This window comes from Balaenoptera acutorostrata, chromosome 13, assembly GCF_949987535.1.
Source record: "Balaenoptera acutorostrata chromosome 13, mBalAcu1.1, whole genome shotgun sequence".
Lineage (NCBI taxonomy): Eukaryota > Metazoa > Chordata > Mammalia > Artiodactyla > Balaenopteridae > Balaenoptera > Balaenoptera acutorostrata.
Window position 1 is genome coordinate 57,193,020 of NC_080076.1, and position 13,843 is coordinate 57,206,862.

The 13,843-nt window shown below is 34.4% G+C and overlaps 1 protein-coding gene across 3 annotated transcripts in view; it reads right to left on the reverse strand.

Annotated features, from left to right (window-relative positions):
- Positions 1–4,028: 4,028 nt before the first annotated feature.
- The window catches only part of METTL4 (methyltransferase 4, N6-adenosine), a 32,748-nt gene continuing 22,933 nt past the window's right edge, over positions 4,029–13,843 (reverse strand). For all 3 annotated transcript variants that reach the window (XM_007191597.2, XM_007191596.2, XM_057526486.1), the window contains exon 9: positions 4,029–9,536. In XM_007191597.2, coding sequence (XP_007191659.1) covers positions 9,391–9,536 — 146 coding nt within the window. In that variant the 3' untranslated portion in view covers positions 4,029–9,390. The remainder of the gene's footprint in view (positions 9,537–13,843) is intronic.

The window sequence follows — 13,843 nt, forward strand, 5'->3', positions numbered from 1 at the left end:
ATCTCCAAAATATATAAACAGCCCATTCAGCTCAATATCAAAGAAACAAACACCCCAATCCAAAAATGGGCAGAAGACCTAAATAGACATTTCTCCAAAGAAGACATACAGACGGCCACGAAGCACATGAAAAGATGCTCGACATCACTAATTATTAGAGAAATGCAAATCAAAACTACAATGAGGTATCACCTCACTCCTGTTAGAATGGGCATCATCAGAAAATCTACAAACAACAAATGCTGGAGAGGGTGTGGAGAAAAGGGAACCCTCTTGCACTGTTGGTGGGAATGTAAATTGATACAGCCACTATGGAGAACAATATGGAGGTTCCTTAAAAAACTAAAAATAGAATTACCATATGACCCAGCAATCCCACTACTGGGCATATACCCAGAGAAAACCGTAATTCAAAAAGACACGTGCACCCGAATGTTCATTGCAGCACTATTTACAATAGCCAGGTCATGGAAGCAACCTAAATGCCCATCAACAGACGAATGGATAAAGAAGTTGTGGTACATATATACGATGGAATATTATTCAGCCATAAAAAGGAACGAAACTGAGTCATTTGTTGAGAAGTGGATGGATCTAGAGACTGTCATACAGAGTGAAGTAAGTCAGAAAGAGAAAAACAAATATCGTATGTTAATGCATGTATGTGGAACGTAGAAAAATGGTACAGATGAGCCAGTTTGCAGGGCAGAAGTTGAGACACAGATGTAGAGAATGGACATATGGACACCAAGGGGGGAAAACTGCGATGAGGTGGGGATGGTGATGTGCTGAATTGGGCGATTGGGATTGACATGTATACACTGATGTGTATAAAACTGATGCCTAATAAGAACCTGCAGTATAAAAAAACAAACAAAACAACTAATACTAAACTTTCATTGGGTTATTTGTATGGAAATATGTTAATATAAATGTTTCAGACATTACATGAAATTTCTAAAAATCTTATATTTGTATTTGTATGGAAATATGTATGGAAATATGTTAATATAAATGTTTCAGACAGTACATGAAATTTCTAAAAATCTTATATTTGTATTTGTATGGAAATATGTATGGAAATATGTTAATATAAATGTTTCAGACATTACATGAAATTTCTAAAAATCTTGTATTTGTATGGAAATATGTATGGAAATATGTTAATATAAATGTTTCAGACATTACATGAAATTTCTAAAAATCTTATATTTGTATTTGTATGGAAATATGTATGGAAATATGTTAATATAAATGTTTCAGACATTACATGAAATTTCTAAAAATCTTATATTTGTATTTGTATGGAAATATGTATGGAAATATGTTAATATAAATGTTTCAGACATTACAGGAAACGTCTAAAAATCTTATATGTTCTGGTATAATGTTATAAGTAATAATCCTAGTTATTACTTTAAAATGTATATCTCAGAAATAACTAATTTTCTTGTCAACTGCATTATTATGAACTTTCATCAAATCTTTAACCATGGTCATTTTTAAGTCTTTTGTCATTTACAGACAGTTCTGGGTGTACTCTGATGATTTTGCAAATATGTTCCTATAAAAGAGTTTCATCTTCAAGAAATTCATGGAAAAGACTCTGACAAGTACAGGTTTCTGGTAACTGACTGTACTGCTGAACTGAATGAATAAGCATTTTCAGAACTCTAATGAAAAACTGATGAACTCATAAAAGTGCTAACAAAAGATCAAGATGAAAAAAAAGAAATTAATTACATGGGACTGAGTGAACTGATGAGGATGAGTATAATTTTTGTGACTTTCTGTCTGAATTAAAAAAAAAAAAAAATCCCACAAGGACTCAGAGGAAAAGAATATACAAATCAATTTTCACTGCAAAGTAAAGGAGCTGTTACAGTGGAGGATTACTGGACTGAATGTCAATGTTATGACATAGTATAAGTGTGTTTCATGTTTGGTAATTGCAATCATTGTTGCTTTTGTTGTGGTCATCCATGTACAATGCTTGGTGTCAGTCTATCTATCTCTTGTAAAAATAAAATACAGTGTGTGTGTGTGGAAAAAAAAAAAAAAAAAGATTCAATACATAGGTCCAGCTGATCCCAAAGCCTAGTTTTTTCCTGACAGAGGAAGGTCCATGAGCAAAAGCAGAGTCCTAAATTCAGGTAATAGCACATATCCAGTTAGACTAACATTTAAGGCATATATGGCAATGTTGGGAGAAGCAGCTAAAAATCAAGCTAAGTACCATATGTTTTTCCTTAAAGATATTGACCAAAAATGATTTTAACACTGCAAATGACCATTCATTTGCCTTAGTCATCCAAAGTTATCCCATTGTTGTGTCACAGTTACCTGATAATTAGTACAAAGTCTAATAAGAAAAAGTTGGTGAAAAAAAATTTTCCTCATGGTCGCCACTCCTGGAGATCTATTTGTTTTTATATAGTCCCAAGAATTTGGACTGATACTAAAAAAGTCCAACAAGTTCACAGAAGCCCTAGAAAACCTAGGTTAACTCCTAGGAATATTTAGAGGAAAATATTTAGTGTAATTATCATGGTATTCTGGTATTCTGACTTGCTTTCAAGCTGGAGCCATGAATTTGGATTTCCTTGGCGGCACAATGGCTAGGAATCTGCCTGCCAATGCAGGGGACACGGGTTCGAGCCCTGGTCCAGGAAGATCCCACATGCCACAGAGCGACTAAGCCCGTGAGCCACAACTACTGAGCCTGCGCTCTAGAGCCCGCAAGCCACAACTACTGAGCCCGTGTGCCACAACTACTGAAGCCCGCGTGCCTAGAGCCTGTGCTCCGCAACAAAGAGAAGCCACCGCAATGAGAAGCCTGCACACCGCAACGAACAGCAGTCCCCGCTCGTGGCAACTAGAGAGAAAACCCGCGTGCAGAAACAAGACCCAACACAGCTAAAAATAAATAAATAAATAAAAAGTTTTTAAAAATAGAGCCATGAATTTAATTAAGACCCTCAATGGAGTTTTGGGTTGGTCTATACCCTGATAGCAGATAACCATGGTGCATTAAATAATTTGCACCTGTACTTACGTTACTTAATCTCTCTAACAATTTGAACAACCACCTTCAAGTCCAAGTCTGTATCTTGCAGAAGGGCTTCCTTAAAAATGTAAATTTAAAATGGCTAATCTGATTAAGGAAAATACAATTGCATGGTAAATGTGCTAACAGCTTATGTCAAAGGGTTTAGCAGGTTATCTGATTCTGAGTGATTCTGAGTTGCACTCAGGCTATCAGTTCAACTAATGTCACTAAAATCTCTAACAAAAAATATTGTGTTAATAATCCAAGACTGATGATATCACATATTGAGAAAGGTATGTTTGGATGACTACATATGAACCATTCTAAATTTGCTTCAGGCCAAACAGTGGATCCTCTGATTAGTAGCTGATGAGCCTATTAAGATCTCAGGTTCATTAGCAAACATGGTACAACATAAAGTGTTTTAATTTAGGAAACAGAATAGAATTCAAGTCTTGGTTCACTTATTAGCCATGTCAGCTCGCCTCTATGAACGTGTTCTCTCATTATAACTACAACTTCATATGACTGCTTTGAGAATAAAGTGATATAATTGAAGTAAAAGAACTCTGATAACCAGAAAACTATGCCAACAGCGCTGTGGTGCTTCCCAGCATGTGGTAAGCCAATGGTACATGATATGTCAAATGAGGTGAATTGAGCAGCATCTTCAAGGAAGGGAAAGCCATTGAAGGTGATTATAATCCTCCTCTGAATCACAATCAGTACAAAATCCAATGTCTCACTGAAGCTAAAAACACAAATTCGCTAAATATATGTCTCTAGAGTACTAAGCCTGAAAAGGTAAGATTTGGGGGCCTACAGTTTTCTGGTAAGAGTGAGTTTGAGCCATAGAATTTGGATGACTAGAACAGGACAAGGTAGATAGAGCCTACAGCGAGGATAGAGCAAAGGCAGCAACTAAAGCAAGGCTCAAAGTTAAGCCTCTGATATTCACATACTCAAAGAATGAACAAACTTCAAAAATAACAATTTTATTTGGCAAAATCAGTAAACAAATTGGCAAACTTGACAGATAATCACTTCAATCTAACATTTTACTTAGTAGATAAATATTTGTAGAAAATCTGTAAATAAACTCTTTTCTCAAAATGCTAAGTGAAAGGCCAAACACAATAGATTACATATTCTATGATTCCATTTATATGAAATTCTAAGAAAGCAAAACTAATGATACAAAACAAATCATTTGCCAAGGGCCAAGGGTGGGAGGATGGGATTGACTGTAAAGGGACACATCAATTTTGGGGGATGAAGGAAATGTTCTATGTCATGATTATGGTGGTAGATATATATGTATGCTTTCAAAACTCATTGAATTCGACACTAATTGGAGAATTTTATTATGTGAATAGTATACCTCAAAAAAATTTTAAAGCTTATATATAATAAATCAGCATGTTTTTCAAAGAACCATTTCAGTAAAAATATTTCATTTAGTAAACAAATTATTTGTAGAAAATCTGGAAATAATATTAAAAAATTTTTCACAATCATAAGCAGTAGTTACTTTCTTTTTTTCTTTATTTTTATTTTCTAATTTAATTTTTATTTTATATTGGGGTATAGTTGATTTGCAATGCTGTATTACTTTCAGGTGTATAGCAAAGTTGTTCAGTTATATATGTACATATATCCACTCTTTTTCAGATTCTTTCCCAATATAGATTATTACAGAACACTGAGTATAGTCCCCTGTGCTAGACAGTAGGTCCTTGTTGATTATCTATTTTATATATAGTAGTGTGTATCTCTTAATCCCAAATTCCTAATTTATCCCTCCCCCCACCTTTCTCCTTTGGTAACCATAAATTTGTTTTTGAAAACAATGAGTCTTTCTGTTTTGTAAATAAGTTCATTTGTATCATCTTTTTAGAGTCCACATGTAAGTGATATCATATGATATTTGTCTTTCTCTGTCCAATTTACTTCAGTTAGTGTGATAATCTCTAGGTCCATCCATGTTGCTGCAAATGGCATTATCTCATTCTTTTTAATGGCTGAGGAACATTCCACTGTATATATGTACCACATCTTTATCCATTCCTCTGTCGATGGACACTTAGGCTGCTTCCATGTCTTGGCTATTGTTAACATTGCTGCAATGAACACTGGGGTGCATGTTATCTTTTTGAATTACGGTTTTCTCCAGATATATGCCCAGGAGTGGGATTGCTGGATCACATGGTAGTTCTATTAATTTTTTTAGTTTTTTAAGGAAACTTCCACGCTGTCCTCCGTAGTGGTTGTACCAATTTACATTCCCACCAACAGCATAGGAGGGTTCCCTTTTCTCCACACCCTCTCCAGCATTTATTGTTTGTAGACTTTTTGATGATGGCCATTCTGACCGGTGTGAGGTGATACCTCATTGTAGCTTTTATTTGCGTTTCTCTAATAATTAGCAAAGTTGGGCATCTTTTCATGTGTTTTTTGGCCATCTGTATGTCTTCTTTGGAGAAATGTCTATTTAGATCTTCTGCCAATTTTTTGATTGGGTTGTTTTTGTTTTTTTGATATTGAGCTGCATGAGCTGTTTGTATATTCTGGAGATTAATCCCTTGTCGGTCACTTCGTTTGCAAATATGTTCTCCCTTTCTGTGGGTTGTCTTTTCATTTTATGGTTTCCTTTGCTGTGAAAAAGCTTTTAAGTTTAGTTAGGCCCCATTTGTGTATTTTTGTTTTTATTTTCATTACTCTAGGAGGTGGATACAAAAAGATATTTCTATAATTTATGTCAGAGTGTTCTGCCTATGTTTTCCTCTAAGAGTTTTATAGTATCTGGTCTTACATTTAGGCCTTTAATCCATTTTGAGTTTATTTTTGTGTATAGTGTTAGAGAATGTTCTTATTTCATTCTTTTCCATGTAGCTGTTTTCCCAGCACCAGTTATTGAAGAGACTGTCTTTTCTCCATTGTATATTCTTGCCTCCTTTGTCGTAGATCAATTGACCATAGGTGCATGGGTTTATTTCTAGGCATTCTATCTTGTTCCATTAATCTATATTTCTGTTTTTGTGCCAGCACCATACTGTTTTGATTACTCCAGCTTTGTAGTATAGTTTGAAGTCAGGGAGCCTGGTTTCTCCAGCTCCATTTTTCTTTCTCGGAATTACTTCGGCTATTAGGGGTCTTTTGTGTTTCCATACAAATTTTAAAATTTTTGTTCTAGTTCCATGAAAAATTCCATTGGTAATTTGATAGGGATTGCATTGAACCTGTAGTTGCCTCGGGTAGTATAGCCATTTTGACAATACTGATTTTTCCAATCCAAGAACACAGTATATCTTTCCATCTGTTTGTATCTGTTTGTATCATATACAAACATTGTATATATACATTTGTATATATACAAATCTGTTTGTATCATATATTCCATTTCTTTCATCAGCATCTTATAGTTTTCAGAGTACAGGCCTTTTGTCTCCTAGGTATTTTATTATTTTGATGAAATGGCAAATGGGATTGTTTCCTTAATTTCTCTTTCCAATCTTTCATTGTTAGTGTATAGAGATGCAAGAGATTTCTGTGTATTAATTTTGTATCCTGCAACCTTACCAAATTCATGGAGGAACTCTAGTAGTTTTCTGGTAGCATCTTTAGGATTTTCTGCAAACAGTGACAGTTTCACTTCTTTTCCAATTTGGATTTGTTTTGTTTTTTGTTTTTTTTTTCTTCTCTGATTGCCATGGCTAGGACTTCCAAAACTATGTTGAATAAAAGTGGTGAGAGTGAACATCCTTGTCTTGTTCCTGATCTTAAAGGAAATGCTGCCAGCCTGATCTCACTGATCTTAGAGGAAATGCTGCCAGGTTATCACCACTAAGTATGATGTTAGCTGTGGGTTTGTCATATATGGCCTGTATTATGTTGAGGTAGGTTCCCTCTATGCCCACTTTCTGGAGAGTTTTTATCATAAATGGGTGTTGAATTTTGTCCAAAGCTTTTTCTCCATCTACTGAGATGATCACGTGGTTTTTATCTGCAATTTGTTGATGTGGTGTACCACACTAATTGATTTGAGGATATTGAAAAATCCTTGCATCCCTAGGATAAATCCCACTTGACCATGGCGTATGAACCCTTTAACGTATTGTTGGATTAGGTTTGCCAGTATTTTCTTGAGGATTTTTGTATCTATGTTCATCAATGATATTGACCTGTAATTTTCTTTTTTGTAGTATCCTTGTCTGGTTTTGGTATCAGGGTGATGGTGGCCTCACAGAATGAGTTTGGGAGTTTTCCTGCCTCTGTAATTTTTTGGAATAATTTCAGGATAAGTGTTAACTCTTTTCTAAATGTTTGACAGAATTCACCTGTGATAGATAGAATTCATCTGGTCCTGCGCTTTTGTTTGTTGGAAGTTTTTTAATCACAGTTTCAATTTCAGTACTTGTGATTGGTCTGTTCATATTGGTCTGTGATTGTTCTGTTCTTCGGTGGGTTAGTCTTGAAAGATTGTACCTTTCTAAGAATTTGTCCATTTCTTCCAGGTTGCCCATTTCATTGGCATATAGTTGCTTGTAGTAGTCTCATGATTCCTTTGTATTTCTGTGGTGTCAGTTGGAACTTCTCCTTTTTCACTTCTAATTTTATTGATTTGAGCCCTTTCCTTTTTCTTGATGAATCTAAAGGTTTATCAATTTTGTTTATCTTTTCAAAGAACAAGCTTTTAGTTTCACTTATCTTTTCTATTGTTTTGTTCATCTCTATTTATTTCTGCTCTGATCTTTCTTTCTTTCCTTCTACTAACTTTGGGTTTTGTTTGTTCTTTTTTCTCTAGTTGCTTTAGGTGTAAGGTTATGTTGTTTAGTTGAGAGTTTTCGTTTCCTGAGGTAAGACTGTACTGCTATAAACTTCCCTCTTAGAATTGCTTTTACTGTATCCCAAAGGTTTTGTATTGTCGTGTTTTTGTTTTCATTTGTCTCTAAGTATTTTTTTTATTTCCTCTTAGGTGATCCATTGGTTGTTTAGTAACATTGTTCAACCTCCACGTTTGTGGGTTTTTTTATTTTCAAATATTTATTTATTTATTTTTGGCTGTGTTGGGTCCTCGTTGCTTCATGCAGGCTTTCTCTTGTTGCAGTGAGCAGGGGCTACTCTTCGTTGCAGTGCACAGGCTTCTCATTGTGGTGGCTTCTCTTGTTGCGGAGCACTGGCTCTAGGCGATCGGGCTTCAGTAGTTGTGGCACACAGGCTCAGTAGTTGCAGCTCATGGGCTCTAGAATTCAGGCTCAGTAGTTGTGGCACATGGGCTTAGTTGCTCCACAGCATGTGGGATCTTCCCGGACTGGGGCTCGAACCCATGTCCCCTGCACTGGCAGGCGGATTCTTAACCACTGCACCACCAGGGAAGTCCCATGTTTGTGTTTTCTACAGTTTTTTCCTTGTAGTTGATTTCTAATCTCATAGTGGTGTGGTTGGAAAAGATGCTTGATATGATTTCAATTTTCTTAAATTTACCGAGGTTTGCTTTGTGGCCCAGCATGTGATCTATCTGGAGAATGTTCCATGTGTGCTTGAGAAGAATGTGTATTCTGTTGCTTTTGGATGGAATGTTCTATAAGTATCAATTAAGCCAAGCAGTGTTTACTTTCTGACATTGAAAAGTGACCCTGAATGAAATTTAAAACCCTCCAAAAAATGTTTCATGAACTCAGAACAATGATGCAGTACTTAGCAGGTCTTTGAATACATTTTCCAGAATGTAGCAGTATACTAGATGTTCTAAATTCAGGTTGTACAAGGGTCAGGTAGACAATAAGTGAGTGGCATGGGACAAAGGTTACTGTGGTAAACTGGAGAGTACATGGCCCTTCCCAAATGAGCTGCTACCACTGGGTCCCATAGACTGATGCCAGGAAAGAACACAGGCCGCAGTGTAGCCAGAGTTTCTGATGTTTAAAGAAAGGAAGAAATATGGACTTATTATGTGAGATTTCCTGATTTTTTAGAATGATGGCTCCAATTTTTTTTACAACACCATATGGGCCAAACAAAACACACCCATACATAGAATTGTGACTTCAGGTCCATAGTGCATGCTTTCTAAACTTTTTCAGTAACAAAGTCTTGCCATCATTCTAACTGCTTACCTCTTTATTTGTAGAGCCCAGAATGATGTGAAATACTATTGCAACTGAAGTAAAATTCATCTCAAAATTATATGACAGCTAGTCACTTCTAATCATTTTGCTGAAAAACCCAGTCCTGTTTACATCTCTAAGCATATTGGTTGGTAATAAATAGGAAAAATCTATTAGAATGAAGGCAGAAGGAGTGAGGAAAAACTGAAGAAAAACACAATTTTAAGAACATAGTCAACTTTTAGACTCCAGGGCAACAAAATAATCCACATGTTGAAATTTGAGGACTTCATTGCCCCAACTAGTCCAACCTGGCTGTAAATTTCGAGCAAACAATTCCAAACATTCCCCCTCTGGCTTGATATAGTCTTTTAGAACCTCTGTCCAGAAAAAAAAAGAGAAAACAACACAAAAATTATTATTAAGGAAGGAATCAATTTCTTTTAGCAGTAAAGAGTAGAAAAGCAGGGATGTTTCCTTAAAAAAAAAAAAGGCAAGTTAATTTCAAGGATTTCATCACAGGCTTTACTATTTATAGTTAGAAAGTCATTTAAAATAAACACCCTTGAGATTGGGAACAATACCATCAGAACTTTCAATAGTCCTGATTTATCAGTTTTCATTTGTAGATAAGAAATGAGGATTTTAACACCCACACCAGTGACTTTTCTGTCTTCCAATAATGCTGACATAGCTCCTGAGTACTAACTTAATTTATTTTTTAATAAATGTAATCCATGCATGAAAAAGTCTATAGGAACAATACAAAGACAACCCACTTTAAAAACTAAGATAAAACATAAGTCTCTGCAAAAACATACTTTAGTGTAAGAGTTGGAAACACAGAGAAATATTCACAACATATATCTAACAAATAACTCTACCTCCTCAGCTATAACTTGGTAATACTGAGAACACTCCTTCACTTCCAAATTACAGATCTTTCTTTACCTAAAATTTCACCATATTATTTCCACAGTTAAGTATTCCTTATTCAATGTACTCATAACTACTGAAAATTATATTGTTAGGAAAATGACATCTCATCTATACCTTGGCTAGATAGCTGTGATCTACACTAACAGAAAAAAAGAGAATACCGTAGAAGCTTTTTTTTAAAGCACATGCTCATTTGAATGACAAATATTTAAATCAATTTAACCTTGATCACGTTGCTGCTTAGCTATATTTTTTTGATATATGTATATTCTACGACAGGAACTGAGTATGAAAATAACGATCCAGGGATGAAAAGTCACTGGAACTGGCAAAATATAGTTCTTAATTGCTATAAAAGATTGAGCTTCGAAGAAACCCATCAAATTCCCTTTAGCAATGATAAGGGTTTCTTAGAAATACTTGATATAGGTTAGATGTAAAAGATAATATATTTTAAAATGTATATTTCATGTTCTTCAGATGCTCTCACAGCAAAATAATTGTTTGTCTGAAAGCACTGGTCCTGATTATCAAAAATCAAAGAATTTAAAGTATTCATTGTCTATAACTCACCAAACTCAAATCTGGGCTTTGATAGCTTCTAGGTGATGCTTACATGAGACTTCTAGTCCTTTCATAAGTATATAATTAAATGCTATTAAACTTGAGTGAGAAAAATTTCCCCAGAGTCTTAGAACAATAAACTTCTGTATCACTTTTCCATTTTTGCCCCATGAATTCAATGCCTTACTGGCCTCAACTCACTTTTAATGTGGTCTAAGGTTATACTGAAGGCAAGGTTTTGTTTTCTTGTTTCTGCTTGTTCAGTTCTTTGGTACAAAGATGTTAGCAACTCTATTTTGGAATTTTAAACTGGAGTCTAAACTGGAATCAGCCAGTCAATAATGTTTACTATTTCTGAGGGACTTCCCTGGTGGTCCAGTGGGTAAGACTCTGTGCTCCCAATGCAGGGAGCCCAGGTTTGATCCCTGGTCAGGGAACTAGATCCTGCATGCATGCTGCAACTAAGAAGCCTGCATGCCACAACTAAGACCTGGCACAGCCTAGATAAATAAATAAATTTTTTTTTAATGTTTACTATTTCTGAGCACCCATTATAAGTGCTATGGGACTTAACAAAAGAAATAGATATCCATGTCTTCTAAGAGTTCACAAGCTAATAGAAAAAGATGGCCAGGTACTTGGAATGGAAAAATACATAAAACCTAAACCCATTTATCACCTTCTACTTTATCAATGGAACACATTTCTGCATGGCTTTTTTCCTTTCTAGTTGAGAAACACAGAAAATCAAGGAGTAATGTTTTTGTAATGTTAACCACATATGTTTAATTTCAAAACAAAGCAAAAGAAATAGAGGCAAATTAATGGAAATATTTTTTCTTACTAATTTTAAATATCAGTTTAAAAGAAAATGCAAGATCTTAAAAGTTCTCATCACAGGAAAAAAATTTTGTAACTATGTATAGGCTTATTGTGATCAGTGAATATGTATATATATCTTGAATCATTATGTTGTACACCTGAAACTAATACAATGTTATATGTCAATTATCTCAGTTTTAAAAAAACAAATTCAAATGTATAAATTTAAATACGAGTATGACATATATATAAATAATTATATAACATCTGGCATTAGTAGAACATACTTGTAACCAATGGAGAGGAAGTAATTCATACATAGCCCGTCATTCCCCTTCTGCTTGGGAGAAAAGGGCATGGCTGGGGGAAAAGTGGCTCAAACGTCAGTGCATAGAATCTCATCAAACTATATTTAACTGTTCAGGTACAAATTGTTGCGAGTAAAGTAGCAAAAAGGAGAAGAAATTCCTCTAAGGTACAATATGAAAAACAAAATGTTAATTCAAATACTTTTATTTCATGATTTTCCTACCTTCAATTTTTAAACTTAAAATATTATACATTTATGTTAGGTTGTAAGCCGTAGCTATTGTTGGCTTATGTTTCAGTCTATAGGAAGAAATTTCAAAACTTAAAAAGAGTAAATGTCTCATTTTGAAACAGAATATGCTTCCAATTTGGTGTTTTTTACATTTTGCAGTAGAAATAACAAATTAAAACTTTTTAAAAGAAAAAAAAACTTGGTGTTTCTAGAAGCAAAAGAGAGAACATTTCATTTTGTGAATTGGCATAAAGCAGTTTAAGAACATTTACATGTAAAAGTTCTAAGCATTATATAGAGAACATGTATTATCCCAAATCCTAGGGTTATGATTCAGAGTAGAATACTATTCTATTTATTTTTATTTATTTTTTAACATCTTTATTGGAGTATAATTGCTTTACAACGTTGTGTTAGTTTCTGCTGTATCACAAAGTGAATCAGCTACATGTATACATATATCTTAATATCCCCTCCCTCTTGCACCTCCCTCCCACCCTCCCTATCCCACCCCTCTAGGTGGACACAAAGCACTGAGCTGATCTCTCTGTGCTATGCAGGTGCTTCCCACTAGCTAGCTATTTTACATTTGGTAGTGTATATATGTCCATGCCACTCTCTCACTTCAGAGTAAAATATACTGCAGAAATCTGAAAGTTGCTTTCTGATGGCTTTGTGTGGCTCTATATCCAAAATACAGGCACTTGCTATCCAGTAACATGAACTCAAAAATAAAGGATTATAAATACTTTTTGTCTACCAGTACTTAACCAAAACATAAGAATAACATATATTGAGTCACACAAAATTTTCCCCCCCCAAAATCTAACTTTTCTTTTTAAATACTCTCAATGCTAAAAATGTGTTTGTGCTGCTCTCTACTGGGAATACAGCAGAACTGCACTTCATAAGTACAGGCCATAATATGTACTAATTTTTATTAGTATTAATAAAAGACTAATTTTATTCACTATTTTATAAAACCTTATATCTTAAGACTACTCTTTAAACATAATCTATGTAAAATGAATTAAGAAATAGTTTACCTATCATTTGGGAATGAAAGGTTTTTTGGGTCTGGCTCTTGGATTTTTAAAAGTAAAAAAATAAGCCCAAAGACAAACCCTAAATTAAGCTTTGGTACTCAGCAAATGATAAAGAAAATTCAAATGAGAAGAATACAAATTAGATTTCCTCCAATGAGTATAACTGGTGGCAAACATAATTTTTTTCTCAAAGAACAGTACAGCTTCACTTTTCATTTAAGTCAAATGTTTAATGCATTAAAGAATCTATAACAGTCCAAAGTTTACAGGCAATTATTCACTGAGAATCCCTCTAAGTCAAAGAATGGATCAACAGGTAGACATCTGAACATTTCTCAAATGAATTAACACTAAAGACTCTCTGTATAAGCAATTTAAGGTAACAGAAATCTTAAATGCTACCAATAAACATTCTCTATGGAATTTGAATTCACCTTCCTATGTATCCTAGCTCATGAACTATCCCACATCCTGCAAAATCAGGTGATAAGCTGATAGCCTGTAGTCTTCCTGAGTGGCAGCTTGAAAGTTTTGGTTTATTTAAGCCAGGACCACCAAATTAATAAAATATATATTTCTAAAGAAAAAATTTTAATAGTAAACTTTGAATGTCAAATTCAGTATCTCTCATATTTCTATCCCTATTACATTCTTATTTTTTTAATTCTTTCACTTGAAAAATTTAGCATTTACTGATCTTCTACTATATGCTACAGAATTTCAAATATAACCAATCCTCACAACTCTGAAAGATTAAATATCATTATTCGCCCTT